This window comes from Antechinus flavipes, chromosome 4 (assembly GCF_016432865.1).
Source record: "Antechinus flavipes isolate AdamAnt ecotype Samford, QLD, Australia chromosome 4, AdamAnt_v2, whole genome shotgun sequence".
Taxonomy (NCBI): domain Eukaryota; kingdom Metazoa; phylum Chordata; class Mammalia; order Dasyuromorphia; family Dasyuridae; genus Antechinus; species Antechinus flavipes.
This window is the reverse complement of record NC_067401.1, coordinates 283788973-283804093: the sequence shown is the minus strand read 5'-3', so window position 1 is coordinate 283804093 and position 15121 is coordinate 283788973. Positions and strand designations below refer to the sequence as shown.

The 15121-nt window shown below is 35.8% G+C and overlaps 1 protein-coding gene across 3 annotated transcripts in view; it reads left to right on the top strand.

Moving 5' to 3' along the window:
• The window catches only part of RTN4IP1 (reticulon 4 interacting protein 1), a 62973-nt gene that overhangs the window by 31742 nt on the left and 16110 nt on the right, over positions 1 to 15121 (top strand). For all 3 annotated transcript variants that reach the window (XM_051997467.1, XM_051997466.1, XM_051997468.1), the window contains 3 exons: positions 1213 to 1349; positions 8972 to 9155; positions 13930 to 14022. In XM_051997467.1, the coding sequence (XP_051853427.1) occupies positions 1213 to 1349; positions 8972 to 9155; positions 13930 to 14022 (414 nt within the window). The remainder of the gene's footprint in view (positions 1 to 1212; positions 1350 to 8971; positions 9156 to 13929; positions 14023 to 15121) is intronic.

Sequence of the window (15121 nt, the reverse complement as noted above, 5' to 3'; positions counted from 1 at the left end):
GTCAGCTTAATGAGCTGATGTACCTTAGGAGGGGCATTGTCATACAGATTTGAAATAAGAAAGCATAGGTTCAAATCTTTTCTCTAGATAATCTCTGAGGACCCTTTTAGATCTAAATCTATGATCTTCTCTATAACATTAAACCACAAATTTTTCTCACTAAATCTTTAGAAAGTCTTCTTATTCCAGTAAATGACAAGCTACATACCTAGAGGACAAGCCCCTCCTCATTTATTACTGAATAACAAGACAGAAAGTCCCTGACAGAGCTGTCCCTAGAAAGTCACCCCTCAGTGAAGAGAAGTACAGAAGTGTTAGCAGTGTTGGAGTTAGGATACATGCATGCCAGCAAGGTCAGATTTAAAGAGACGATAAATGTAAAAAGCATCATAAACTTTAGAGTGTTAGAGAAATCCCAGTGGTTATTCCTTTTATTAATTAAAAAAATTTTTGGACGGGTGCAGGTCTATAATTTTATTGGTGTAGAGAAGAATAGCTAATGAAGAAACCATCCTGCTATGGCAGACCAGCAAATGTTCTGCCATTTATAATCAGAGAGTAGCTTGAAGCCCTGAGAGGTTTAAATTCTTTGCCCAGGAGCACACATAGCCTATATATATATGTATATATATATCAAAGGTTGGGCTTTTCACATTGTGAGTCTTAGATTAGAACCTACCACTGAGGTGTGGAGGCTTTGTATATCTTAGGTTAAGGGAAATACCTTCATTTTCACCTTGTTAGACCAGATCTAAGATTTCACTGGGAAAGTGAATTACTGAAAAGGACATTCCCTCTGCCAGTGTAGATTAGCTTTTGCTAGCTACCTGCCCACACAATGATTGTGTATCAGAGACAGAATTAAGCTAAGTCTTTCTAACTGGGACCAGTTCTCTATCCACTGCTCTGCACTACCTCTCTATGGTGGAAAATAATATGGAATATTTCTTTCCAAGTATGAGTTACAGTTTTTGGTTTGTTTTTTCTGACAGCGTGAGTCAGCAAGTAGTGTAAAAATGAGACGTGTTTTGTGAGGTTTTCTTAGTGAATGAACTTGAGTGTTTTTGTGGGGGTTTTTTTGCTTTTCTCCCAGGTGACTTCCTTAGTTCTCTTGAGAGCTAGGCACTTAATATCCTCTGGAGATTAAGATGATATGTATTTACTCATTTCCAATCTCTAAAAATTATTTCCTTTAAAAAAATTATTTTCTAGTTATTGAAAGCATGGGGCGCCCACGTGACAGCAGTTTGTTCCGGGGATGCTGCCGACCTAGTGAAGAAGCTTGGAGCAGATGATGTAATTGATTACAGATCTGGAAATGTGGAGGAACAGTTGAAGTCCTTGAAACTGTACGTACGGGCACATTTGCTGGGAGAGGGGAGATGAAGCCTTGGGCTGACAGCATGGTGGCCTGTGTCCAGGATGGTTTGGGAACCCCAAATATCACTCTGGTCTGTAGTTATAGCTTTAGAGAAATGTCTCCATAAAGAAACCCCCTTTGTATCATTAGGAGTCAGTTTAGTTTGTTTGCTGTTTTTACTATTTTAGATGTGTTTATCATTTGATATATCTATATATCATAGATAAATATAGGTATCTATCTATGAGATATATAGATATGTACATATAGATAGACATGATATATTTTGTCTATATATACCTATATATCTATATCTATATCTATCTATCTATATAATATAAATTATATATACATATATAATCATTCAGAGGTTGTTTTGTTTTATGCTCTGAGGTCATCCCAACCAAAGATTATAACTCAGTGAGTTATACGGTTTGTACCATTAGGTTTTAAAGAGTATGTGTTGAGTTATGTGTCTTAAGCTCCAGAGTCTTCTTGTCTTGTATTATTATTCCTGCATGCTACCTTTGCACAGTCAGGGCACTGCAGCCGTTAAAGTTATAACTCACCGGGTAGGCAGTGACTCTAATATTGATAATTGCTAGAGGTGATGTTTTTGGCAAGCAGGCAGGGTTTTGTATGCCCTTCTTTTTATTCCTTTTAATTTTTCCTTAATGCATGCCTCTGTTGGGTTAAAAATGGGTATAATAGGTTACTAGTGTGTGGATATGATTGTTTGTTAATTATCACTGGTTCTTCCGAGCTGAGTATAAGCTTATGCAAGGAAAATATGAATTCATGTTGCTAATATTAGCATTCTTTCTTCTACATATCAATAGAATTGTCCAATATTGAATGTAGGGATTTTGATGAATTGTTGGAATTAAATATTAAGTTAATTTGAGCTTTAAGCTTTCTTAATTGGTGGCTGCCTTTAGGCCTACAATGTTTTTGTATTTTTCGCTAGCCTCTAAAAAAGTTTGTTTACATGTCAAAAGAGTTGTCCCCCTTTTGAGTAGCATTTAAATTTAAGTTGTGCTTGTCAGTACTTGAATTAAATTTAAAGTTGAACGTTTTTTGGACAACCAGCTATCCTTAAATTCGATAGGCTTTTCAGCCTATTGTAAAATCGGCTCACTATTTTGCCACGTAGACGAGTTAGTTCTGACAAGTGTTCTACAATAGCTCACTTAATTTCAGGAAGATGGGCTTAAATTCTTTTTGCCTGAGTTGACTGGTTAAATCATTATGCAAAAGGTTTAAGGTCTAATCTTTGCTTTTTGTCGCTTAAGACTAAGTATACTTCAAATTTCCCTTGCAGTACTGTATAGTTCATCTGTTCTATCACCTATACTAAGATGATTAAATGTTTTGAAGTGTGGAGCACATAATTGAGTTGTTTAGATGTAGGACTAGGTCTTGCTCAAAATGGTCAGGATTAGCTGAAATTTTAGCTGTAAGCTAAATGCTTTATTTAAGCTACATTTTGATAATCCAGATGCACCTTCCAGTAATACACTTACCATGTTACGATTTTTCTCCTTTTTATGATGTAGTATTATTAGGTATTGTTAGTACTTTGTAGAGAAGGGTGACGGGTGGTATATGTGCACACCCTAGTGCCTATTTCAGTTAAGCTCTATACTCTTAATTTACTACTAAATCCTCCTTCATATCTTTGTTTCAATAGATGATTTGTTATATTCTAGGATAGAAGATAGTAGCCCATTGCTTCTCTTCCTCCCTCTCTCCCCTACCTTCCCCATATACTACACCTTGACCTAACATTTTTATGGTTTCATGATTTTGCTCACTTTGGGTCCCCATTGGGGTAAGCTGATGATGGCGGTATATAGAGTGAGTAAGCGAGAAGGGGTGAGCTATATCAGGGTTTATCAGTTATAGAACAGGTTCCTCTAGGGGGGTTTAGGGCACTGTAAATCCTTTGAATTTTAAGCAGTGGCTAGTAAGTTCTCTGGCAAGTAATTACCTGGGTATTTGTTTTTTAATGACCTAGATTTATGGCTAAGCATAGTGGGGTCTCTAATCCCAGTTGTATCTTAGCTTTAGTGTCTTCAGCAAGGGTAAAGTCACTGTTAGTTGTGCATTTTAATATCAACTAGGACATATTACAGTATAGTTAAGTTTCAGCCTCATTGGATTTATTACTTAAACACACTTTACACCATACTTCTGTTAATTTGGGTCAATCGTACAACCACGGTGGCTGGCACAAGATATACCGACCCTTTTTATCATGACTTAGTCAAACTTTGGTTTATAGCTCATGTTAGTCACTGCTGTATCCCGTGAGGGTGTGGTTGAGCAAGGTGTCATGGGAGTGTGCCTGCTTGCCAACTTTGAATGAGTTTTAAGGGCCTTCTCACTGGGCTGCAGAAACTTGCATGTGTAGGTCTAATGTGATTGTGGCACTTGTTAAAGTCCATCTAAGCATTTTCAATGCTTTGCTTTAGGTTAAGCTATACAAACTAAGAAATAGTCTTTGATCCCAATTTTAATTTGTATACTATGTCAATATTAATTTTTTTTGAAAACTTATAAAATTAGTAAACCAAATTTTGGATTTAAAAGATGGCATATTTATTTAGTTTTTACAAATGATTTGTGATGATATATTTTAATATCCTATAGTATCTTATAATATCTTATAATAATTTATAGTAGTTTACAGTAGTCTAAAGCAATTTAGTTAGATATCTATCTAACTAGCCATCTATGTGGTTTCTACATAGCTGGTAATATTTTATTTTTCTCATGCTTTTCAGTCATCCTTTCCAAAGTCATTACACTGTGGCTAGTTTTTGAGAAGAGGGTGCATAAGATTAGCTCTGAATTCTGTTCTTTGACTTCCATTGCCCATTGGATCTGGGCATTCCATGGGGTAATATCATTTAATATAACACATGGTCAGCACCATAACTTCTTCCTTTTTTTTTCCTGCATCCATTCAGGGGGCTTAGTAGTTAGGGTGCCAGGCCTGAAATCAGGAAGAACTGAGTGGTAATCCAGTTAGGACATTTACTAGCTGTCTGTATAACTGCTAAGTGGGCATAATAATAGCACCTGCTTTGCAGGGATAAATTTGTGAGGATCAAACGAGATGATATTTGTAAAGTGTTTAGCACAATGCCTGGAACATAATAAATAGGTGCTTCCTAAATGCGTATTTCCTTCCTCCTTTCTCCCCAGTGATTTGATATAATAAGGACAGAAACAAAAGGAGGATCAATGTTTAAATGGCAACATGGAGAGTTGCCAGAGCTCTTTGCTTGCCTAAATTGAAGTCTTGTGTGTTTGCTTGATATTTACCAAGCAGAACCTAGATGGTAGAGGTAGATATAATCCCTCCCCACTCAGCTGGCCTTACAAGAAGCAATTTCTGTGAATGTTCTGAGGTCAGTGGCTTCCCAAGGCAAGATTTAAGCCACGATAATGGATTGAGCACTTCTAGGGTTGTAATATTTGTATTAACTGGAAGGTCAAAGAGTTTCCTTTTTCTAAATTTTGCTCTTGGGACGAAAATCACCAACTCTTAATTGCACTTAAAATGGGAATATAAACACAAGAATCTTTTTGCTCTTGATTTGGCATGTGCCATATCATGGTTCTTATTATTTTTATAATTTGTGATTCTTTTGTACTTCATGGCTCACATTGCTTTCTTCATATCAATTCTTTGAGGGATGTAGTACAATTATAATAAATAGACAATTATATAGCACTTATAACTTGCAAATTGCTATATATAACTCATTTTGTTGAAATCTTATAACAACTCTGTAGGTACTATTGTTACTATTAACCCCATTTTTACTATTAACCCCATTTTGAAGTTGGGGAAACAGACTCAGAAAGGTTGAGCTTCTTGCTCACGGTCACAAATTATTGTTGACATGGTCACATTAATTATTGGTGATGGAATTTGAAGTTGAGTCTTCTCTTTCCAAGTCCAACATGCTGTCCATTATCCCTCTCTGCTTCTGATACTGAATTGTCTCACTTTTTCAAGGAAACAGAACCAATAGAAATTTGCAGTACAGTCCCTTAATTACTACGTAGGCTGCTTCAGGTGGAACTGGATGGTAGGTGAGTTGGATACCTCATTTGTCAAGGTTTGGAAAGCCAAACTGCACTAGGGTCTAGTTGCTGGTTTGAAGCATTGTCACCAATTCTAGTGTCCTTTTCCAAGGATAGGGATAAATGAATGAATGCACAAACAAAGTATTTAGATTCAATCTTTTTTCCGTCCCATCTAGCTCCTTGTGATCCCAACTGGGGTTTTCTTGGTAAAGACACTGGAGTGATTTGCCGTTTCCTTCCCTGGCTCATTTTACAATTGAGGAAACTGAGGCAAATGAGTTTAAGTGACTCATCCAGGGTCAAATGGATAGCAAATGCCTTGACCTTGGGAACCTGACTCCAAGTACAGCATTTTATCTACTGAACCACCCAGCTGTTTTTATTAAGTACTTACTTTGTACAAAGCACCTGGAGATGCAAACAGAAAAGGAAGACAGGCCTTGTACATAAGGAGTTTGTGTTATAAGGTGGGAGACTATACACATAGAAATTCTCAACTGTCAGTCAGCTTCCCTGGGCCATAGGGAGCAAGGGCAAAATACAGGTTACTGCTATTCTTTAATATCATTTCAGCTGTTAAAATTGACTAGGAATGATAGATCCCACCTTAGCATGATCTAAGAAGATAGAGGAATGGGCTTCCTTGAAGCCCATGCCAAGGAGACTTCTGTTAATCATTTGCCTCAGCGTAGATCTAGCAGGATGCAGGAATGTGAAGCCAAGGGTGTGAGTCTGTGAAAACAACTGTAGTCCCAGTTGGCATATTAGTACCCTAAATAGTGATTAGACTGAGCTGCCCATTCTCATGGACAATCCTGTTTTAGAACCCTTGAGAAAGCAGCTTTGGACTAAGATAAGTGCAATTGCCCCAGGTTGATAGCACATCTACATTTATTTGATATGTGACTCTAAACATAAATTATTTTTTAAGATGATGAAATAATTTCCAGATGATATTTACTTTTAAGAAATTAACAAGTGACCAGCTCCTTCCCAATTTTGGGAACATTAGTCTAACTAAACTGCAATTCACAAAGCTCAATATCCATTATCCTTTGTTCGCCACCTTTTCTACTAAACCATACAGTGATTTAAGTTATTATGCATAATCGGTCATAGGTTTCAAGAGTCTACAATCTGGCTTCATCATTTGATGAAGCTGGGAAGGGAAAATGATTTATAGAAAAGAAATTTTTATCTTGTTTTCTTTTCTTTTTTTTTTTTTTTTTTTTTTTTGCTGAGGCAATTGGGATTAAGTGACTTGCCCAGCTTGGAAGTGTTATGTGTCTGAGACTAGATTTGAACTCAGCTCCTCCTGACATCAGGGCTGGTGCTCTATCCACTGGGCCACCTAACTGCGCCTCTTGTTTTCTTTTTAAACAATAAGCATGGCAGTCTGCTGATAGATATCTTTTGAAGTCTGTTGGGAAAAAATACTGACTTGAAGTCAAAGAACAGAGTTTTGAATCCTGTTTCTACCACTTACTACTTGTGTGACTTTGTTCCAATCATTTAACTTCCTTGGACTTCTGTATCTTTCCCTCATCTGTAAAATGACAGGAGGGAAGGACAGCCTGGAGGTTTATTCAGTTCTAAACCTATGCCCTTATAATCTTTGTATCTCTGTGGAATGGTGGTGTGATCTTCCCTTTGTTCAGTGAAGTGGGTAAAGCCGTTTATATTGGATACACACTAGGTGCCTTGTATGGACTTATGCTCTGGACAGGCCTTTATAGGTCATTTAATTCAACTTTGCATTTGAAGGAACTAAGACCCAGATTGGGGAAGGGACTTTTTCTTCACATAGGTAGCAGGTAGTAGAACTGGGATTCAAACTCAGGTGTTTTGAGTCCAAACCCAGTATTCTTTTCCAACTTACTGATGAAGAACTGATTATGAGTTATATGTACCTTTTGATTTAATTTAGAAAACTTATTCCTGGTTGGATAAAATTAAGATGACATGATTTAGTAGAAAGTGCACTAGCTTTGGAGTGTGGAGGATTTGAATTCAAATTCTACTTTGGGGTTTATTACCTGAGTGATCTTAGACAAGATCCAAGAGTCTTGGCCTCGGTTTCCTTATCTGTAAAAGTTAGGAAATTTTGACTAAGCCTCTGAGACTTCCAATTCTAAATATTTGATATTAAGTATCTATAGACTACTTCAAAGCCTTCACTGTTAATATTTTCAATATTTAAATAAAATATTTAAAAACAAACAAAAACACAGGAATATGTGCATACCATGCAAAGCATGGTAAATATCTTTGCTCCAGTAATTCATTCTTAGATTCTTAGGAATAAGATGCTCCAAGTCATTATTAATCAGAGAAATGCAAATTAAGACAACTCTGAGATACCACTACACACCTGTCAGATTGGCTAGAATGACAGGGAAAGATAATGTGGAATGTTGGAGGGGATGTGGGAAAACTGGGACACTAATACATTGTTGGTGGAATTGTGAACACATCCAGCCATTATGGAAAGCGATTTGGAACTATGCTGAAAAAGTTATCAAATTGTGCATACCCTTTGATCCAGCAGTGTTTCTACTGGGCTTATACCCCAAAGAGATACTAAAGAAGGGAAAGGGACCAGTATGTGCATGAATGTTTGTGGTAGGTCTCTTTGTAGTATTATTGTTCGGTAAGAAATGACCAACAGGATGATTTCAGAAAGACCTGGAGAGACTTATATGAACTGATGATGAGTGAAATAAGCAGGACCAGGAGATCATTGTATACTTCAACAACAATACTATATGATGATCAATTTTGATGGACGTGGCCCTCTTTAGCAATGAGATAAACCAAATCAGTTCCAATAGAACAGGAATGAATTGAACCAGCTACACCCAGCGAAAGAACTCTGGGAGATGACTAAGAACTATTACATAGAATTCCCAATCCCTATATTTTTGTCCACTTGCATTTTTGATTTCCTTCACAGGCTAATAGTACACTATTTCAAAGTCCAATTCTTTTTGTACAGCAAAAAAAAAAAAAATTATTTGTGTATAGTTAGGATATGTATACTTATATTGTATTTAATTTATACTTTAACATATTTAACATGTATTGGTCAACCTGCCATCGGGGGAGGGGATGGGCAGAAGGAGGGGAAAAATTAGAACAAAAGATTTGGCAATTGTCAATGTTGTAAAATTACCCATGCATATAACTTGTAAATAAAAAGCTACAATAAAAAAAAAATAAAAAAGAAATGAAATATCATTAAGTTAAGAAATGAAAACTTTAAGAAATGAAATAATACAAGAAGTGGCCAGCACATACATAAAACTTTTTCATTTAAATTGAATATTCAGTAGAGACTGGATATCAAAACTATAGCAGATATATTAGATATTACTGAAGTAGATATGACAAAACCTATTATGTTGTTTTCTACTCCTTGGTCATAGAAATGTTGTTCTATTCTTAGCTTGCATCTTTGTCCCACCATTCAGAATAAAGGTTTACCACACTTAATTGGTTTCTTCTGTTTAGGTTTGACTTTGTCCTAGATAATGTTGGTGGAGGCACTGAAGACTGGGCTCCAAAATATCTCAAGAAATGGTCAGGTGCCACATATGTGACACTGGTCACCCCTTTTCTGCTAAATATAGACCATCTTGGAATAGCAGATGGAATGGTACAAACAGGATTTACCATGGGATCTAAGGCACTAAAGGTAGGAGGACAATGCTTTTCAGACTCTCAAAGCATCTGATGCAACTTAGTCTGTGACTTCCAAAGCTCAATTTCTTTATGTCTTCTTTGCCCCTTCTAAGTAATAAATTCTTCTTTCTACTTTGCCTTTATCTTAAAATTTTCTACCTCTCTTCCCTGTGCAGAGTCCATACTGTCCCAGTGTGACAGGATCGACCCACTGTAGGGCTTATAGTTTGCCTTTTTTTCTCTGTACTGGGGGTATGTGCTGATACATCCACATTCTCTTGTCCAGGCCCCTACCAACAGCAAAACCAGTTGCGAGATGACAGAAAGAAACAAGATAACTCTTCTCTCTGGAAGCTTACTGATTCCCAAGAGACTTGAACTCATGATTCTAGTCTTGTTGGCATAATACTTTAAACCAAAGTACTAGTGACAATCACTTTTGACTTAGAAGAAATAGAAACAAAATATAAAAGAAGACACTTCACTACTCTTGTGAGGCAGACATAGATGCTAAAGACTGAAAAATCTAAGAGATTCTCAATTTTTTTCCTCAGTTCACTTACCTAGCCACAAACAGTACATAACCCTACCTGGGAGACATTTGTGTATATGTGGAAGAAGGATGTCCCTTTTCCTTTTTTTCCTTTGCTTAAATCAAAAAGTCAACTTTCTGTATGCTTTTACTGTTGAAAAAGAGCCTGGCCACTTGCTGTGCCCACCTTCAAAGCCTTCTACTGAGAGCCAAATAAATACTGCTTTCTTTAATTTGTTTTTTCCTCTCCCTTATTTGAAATCCAATAGCAATAATCTCTCACAGGGGAAACACTTTTAAGTAATTCTTATGTCATGTTGAAAATACATACAGTTAAAACTTCATTGTAATGCCCCAGGACTTTTCTAACTCCACCACTTTGCACTCTTTCATTCCCCCTCCCTTAATTGTAGGAGAAGAAAAGGAAAAAGAATCCTTGCCAACATCTGGAAAAAATATTCAAGAAGTTCTGCTACTTTCTATATCAAACTTCCACTTTGTTAGAATGATGTGCATTAAGGAATTACCAAAACATATGACAGTGACACAATACCTCTTTTCTCAGTTGATTTTCAAGGGTGCTTAGACAAAAACCAAACCTTAGTTTTTCAGGACAATCTTAGAGGTATATTTGCTCATAGAATTTCATGTATGGAAGAGACCTTAAGACTTATATCTGGATAAAAATTCATTTCATAACAACCCCAGAAAGTGTCACTTAGCCTCTGCTCAAGTACTTTTAGTGATAGGGAGCCCATTTTGGGGGATCTCTTTCTGAGGAGACTTTTTTTCTTGAGGCTAAATCTGTTTTCTGCAGCTTTAACCCACTGTTCCTATTTCTACCCTCTAAGAAGAAAACAATATAAATAAGAATTTTGTCAGGAATCTAAATCAGGTTCAGTGACCCATTGTTTGGAGATCCCCCCCTTTATCCATTGCTTTTTTTTTTTCCTTTTTAAAAAAAATATTTTATTCTATGTATTTAAGACAATTTTTGACATTAATTTTTTTTAAAAAAATTTATCTTCTACTGCATTCTCTCTTCCCTGTGACAGTAAGCAGTTCAATGCAAGTTGTAGTATATGAAATCCTTATTCATTTCTTGAGAACCAGGACAGCATTTGCTTCAGGACTGGATCAAACTTGACGTTCAAGTCTCGCCTCTGACATCTACTGGTTATATGACTAAGTCACTTGATTCTCAGGTCTGAGATTTTATTTTCCCCACAACTTTGATAACTTCCCATCCTTCTTATTTTCTCAACATCTTTGTTCTCTATAGTACCATTTCTGTCTCCCTTATAAACATGTATAAGCCTGATGTTATGATCCAAATAAGATTTCCATCACTCTTCATAGAAAATACAATTTGTTAAAATGGTTTTTACAAATCTTTTCCATTGTTCTTGTGTTTGTAGTTTTCGTTTTTGTCTTTGGCTATCCCTGGGATGATTTTCTTTAATTGGGTAGCTTGTATAATAGCTTTCTTTAAACTGATTCACTCCCTTACTTCACTCTATTCTTTGAGATAATAACTGCTTATAATCTTCTACCACCCTTTTTTGTAAGGTTTACAAACAAGTTTATATTCTAACCTGGTGTTAACTAGATGTAAGGAGCCAACTTTCTGTCAAGTAAGACAGTTATTTGCTGACTAAATTACTTTCTGAGCTCTTTTAGATTCCTGGTTGTGGTAGTTAATTCACATTCTTATATTTTTGGGTGAAATGTCATTGATGTCTGTCATTTATGATATGTTTCCCACTTTAAAACTTGTAATGTTTTGTTAAAATAATCCTGTGTTATTTCAAATGTATAATTTTTTAAAACTTTTTAACAGTTCTGATTTTAGCTCTAAAAAATTGATGGTCTGTCATATAACTGAATATGTTTCACATATATATACTGTGCTCAGTACATAGCAGGCAACAAATGAAAGTTGATTTAAGAAAATCTTTATGACTATTTAGGTATAATACTTTCCTCTTCTCCCTTAGACATTTTTAGCCCTTTATTGAGTTATGATTAGGAGAAACCATTCATTCCTCCTTCCCTAGAAACACTCAGCTTGAAGGCATTAATTCTTATCAAATGGAATTGAAGTTTTTGGATGAAAATTCCTGCATCCTAAGAACAGCAGTGAAACTCTATTTTCCATATGCTAATTTTAAATTGGAAAACACATTTTTTTTTTTTAATGTAGATTTAGGGCTAAATTCAAACCAGTAACCTATAATTCTCATTTGTGGTCCCTTTAATACATGAAAACCTGTGTATAGAATTGAGTCAGTCCAACACATTTACTAAGTGTTGGCACTTGGGGATATAAAGACAAAAATGAAGTCCTGCCATAAAAGAGCTTACTATCCATCAAGGAAACAAACAACATGTGCACATTTAAGTATATGCAAAGTAATACACGGCAGTTTGAGTGAGAATGGTTTCATATAGCAAATGAAATTTGAATTGAATTTTGAAGTAAAGTGGGGACTCTAAAAGATAGAAGTATAGTGCAGGTTTAGAGGGGCTCTAGAAAAGATGATGAAAACACAGAGAAATAATAAGTAGAATGTCATGTGTGGGGATTACCAAGGTGAAGTAGATACTTGTTGAATGACTGATGATTGGTTCTGAACCACAGAATATGTGAAGGAAGGTGATATATTTTTAATAAATCTGGAAAGTTAGTTTGGAGTCAAGTTATGTAGAATTTTAAATGCCAAACAGAAGAGTTTCTATTTGGTCCCAGAGGTCATAGGCAACCACTAATGTTTATTACCAGGAAAGTCACATATTTGACCTAGGATTTAGTACTATTATGTTGGCAAAGCCCATAAGGGTAGGTTTAGAGAGAGGAGAGACTGGACACAGGGAAACTAGTTAGGAGGCTCTTGCAGTAGTCCAGAGGAGCAGCAGTCAGGGCCAGAAGTAAGATAGTGGAGAGGGAATAATGAACATGAGAGATTTGAAGATAAAAATTGACAAGACTTGACAACTTGACAAATAAATGGTGAGGTGGTTCAGTAGATGGAATGTTGGACATGGAGTCAGGAAGGCCTGAGTTTAAATCCAACTTCAGATAATTACGATCGCAGTGACCTTGGGCAAATTACTTTGCCTATACCCACTTCAAGTTTCCTCAACTGTAAAATGGAAATACTAATGGCAATTATCTCCCAGAGCCGTTTTGAGGATCAGTGATAATATTTGTATAGAACTTAGCACAATGTTTGGCATATTGTAGGTGCTGTGGAAATATTACTATGATGAACATGATATGAGGTTAGTGAAAATGAGGAATCATGGATGATGGTGAAGTTGCAAATCTGGATTACTAGAAGAATTACAGAACCCTTGGCAAAAATCAGGAAGCTGGAAAGAACAGTGACTTTAGAGGAAAGATAATGTGTTCTGTTTTAGATATATTGATTCTGAGATATGTGGGAGAAATGGCCATTTCTCTTGTAACATTCAACAACAGATAGTGATGTGAGACTGCAGCTCAGGATACTAGGGCTAGATATATAGCTTTGATTCTTGTCTATGGAAATATTCAAACCAATGAGAACTAACGAATTCACTAAAAGATAGCGTGTTGAGGGAAGAAAAGAAGAGAGCTCAAGATAAATCCCACAGTTGAGTGGATCTATATATGATGATCCAGCAAAGGAGCCCGAGAAGGAGTAATACAACAGGAATCAAGTGCAAGTATTATACTAAATGCTTTATAATTATTCTCTCATTTGAGCCTTGCAGCAACCCTGGGAGGTAGGTGCTAGTATAAAAATCCCCATTTTACAGGTGAGCAAATGGAGGCAGACAGTGGTTAAATGATTTGCCTAGGTTTACATAGCTGTTGAGTGGCTCAAGCTGTATTTGACCTCAGGTATTCCTGATATTGAATCTAGAACAGGTAAAAGGAGAATAATGAGAGCACTATCATGAAAATACAGGAGAAAATATCCAATTTGATGAATTTGGCAGTTAAGAGATTATTGGTAACTCTGGGTAGTATGTGTCATTATGGGAACAAACTTCATGCATCCACTTGTTCTTTTTTTTTTTTTTTTTGAATTGAAGGTGAAATAAAGGATTCTGCGTGATTAAATACCAATGTGAATGATTGGTTGTTCTGTATACTCAGGGCTTGTTTCATTATAGCAACTACTTTGCCTAATATTTTCCTCAAGATGTATTCTCTGTCATTCTTTAATCTTTTCCTGTATTTGACATTTTTTTGTTTTGTTTTTCTTAGCATTTTTGTCAAGGAGTTCATTATCGTTGGGCCTTTTTCATGGCGAGTGGCATTTACTTGGATAATATTGCAGAACTGGTGGAAGCGGGAAAGGTATGTGAATCCTCCCCCATCAGTGTTGCTTATATGCCTCTTGTTGCTATAACTAATCACTTGAGTTGAAAATGTGAAAACTTCCCAGGACCTTATAAGATACTATCAAGAGCTATAGCTCATGTAATTAATTTCCCGTCTTTTCTAACCACCACTTTCTATTACCTTGCTACACTCCCAAATAAAAAAAGAAAGCATGTAAATTTAGGAAAGTCTTTTGTCTCTTCAAGATCAAAGTAGAATTAGAATCTGAGATTGAAATAGATTATCTAATTCAATTCCATTTTATAAATGATGAAATTGAGGGCTGGAGAATTAAATGGGAAAGAGTTCATTAGGGGCAAAGCCCAAACAAGAACCCAGATATCCCAATGCCCTGAATAGTATTCTATCATAATTTCCATTTCACCAATTAGAACATATTTGTGAAGTTGCTAGAGCTTTGAATTGGGCCGTAAATGTCATGTTCTCCATGAAGTCTCATTTCTGATCTCTCCAGGTTTTAATAAATTTCTCCCTGTCCCACCAGTTTCACCCAGCACTTAATTTTATACTTTTCAATTGCATTTATGAATTATCTTGTATGATAATCATTTGAGTATTTGAGAATACTCATCATGTTATATCTAATTTTCATCTCTCCCAACATCAGCACAGTTTCTTTACATGGTAAATATGCATTCTAGTTTAATTAAAAGTTATCAGGTAGTGGCAGTGGTATCAATGATAGGAAAAACTTTTTAGATCCACATTCAACAATAGAGAGTTAATATTTTCTTTTTGCTCACTGGAAATCTAGAACCATTTGATAATTTGAATCATGACATTTATACCAAAACACTTGAACAGTAGCACCTACTAAGTACAAAACATTATCTCAATCTTATCTTGGAAATCCACAAAATGACTAAAGCTTTCTTCTTTGTAGGGTAGACCCCAAAATATGAACAGATGTATTCACAAACCTTTCATTTATTATAATTTAACCTGAATATCACTAGGTAGGATAGCTAAAAGCTGTTCTTCTAGATAAATTTAATGACATTGTTTTACTTTTATATTATGTATATTTCCCAAAGTATCCATTCTCTTTCCTCAT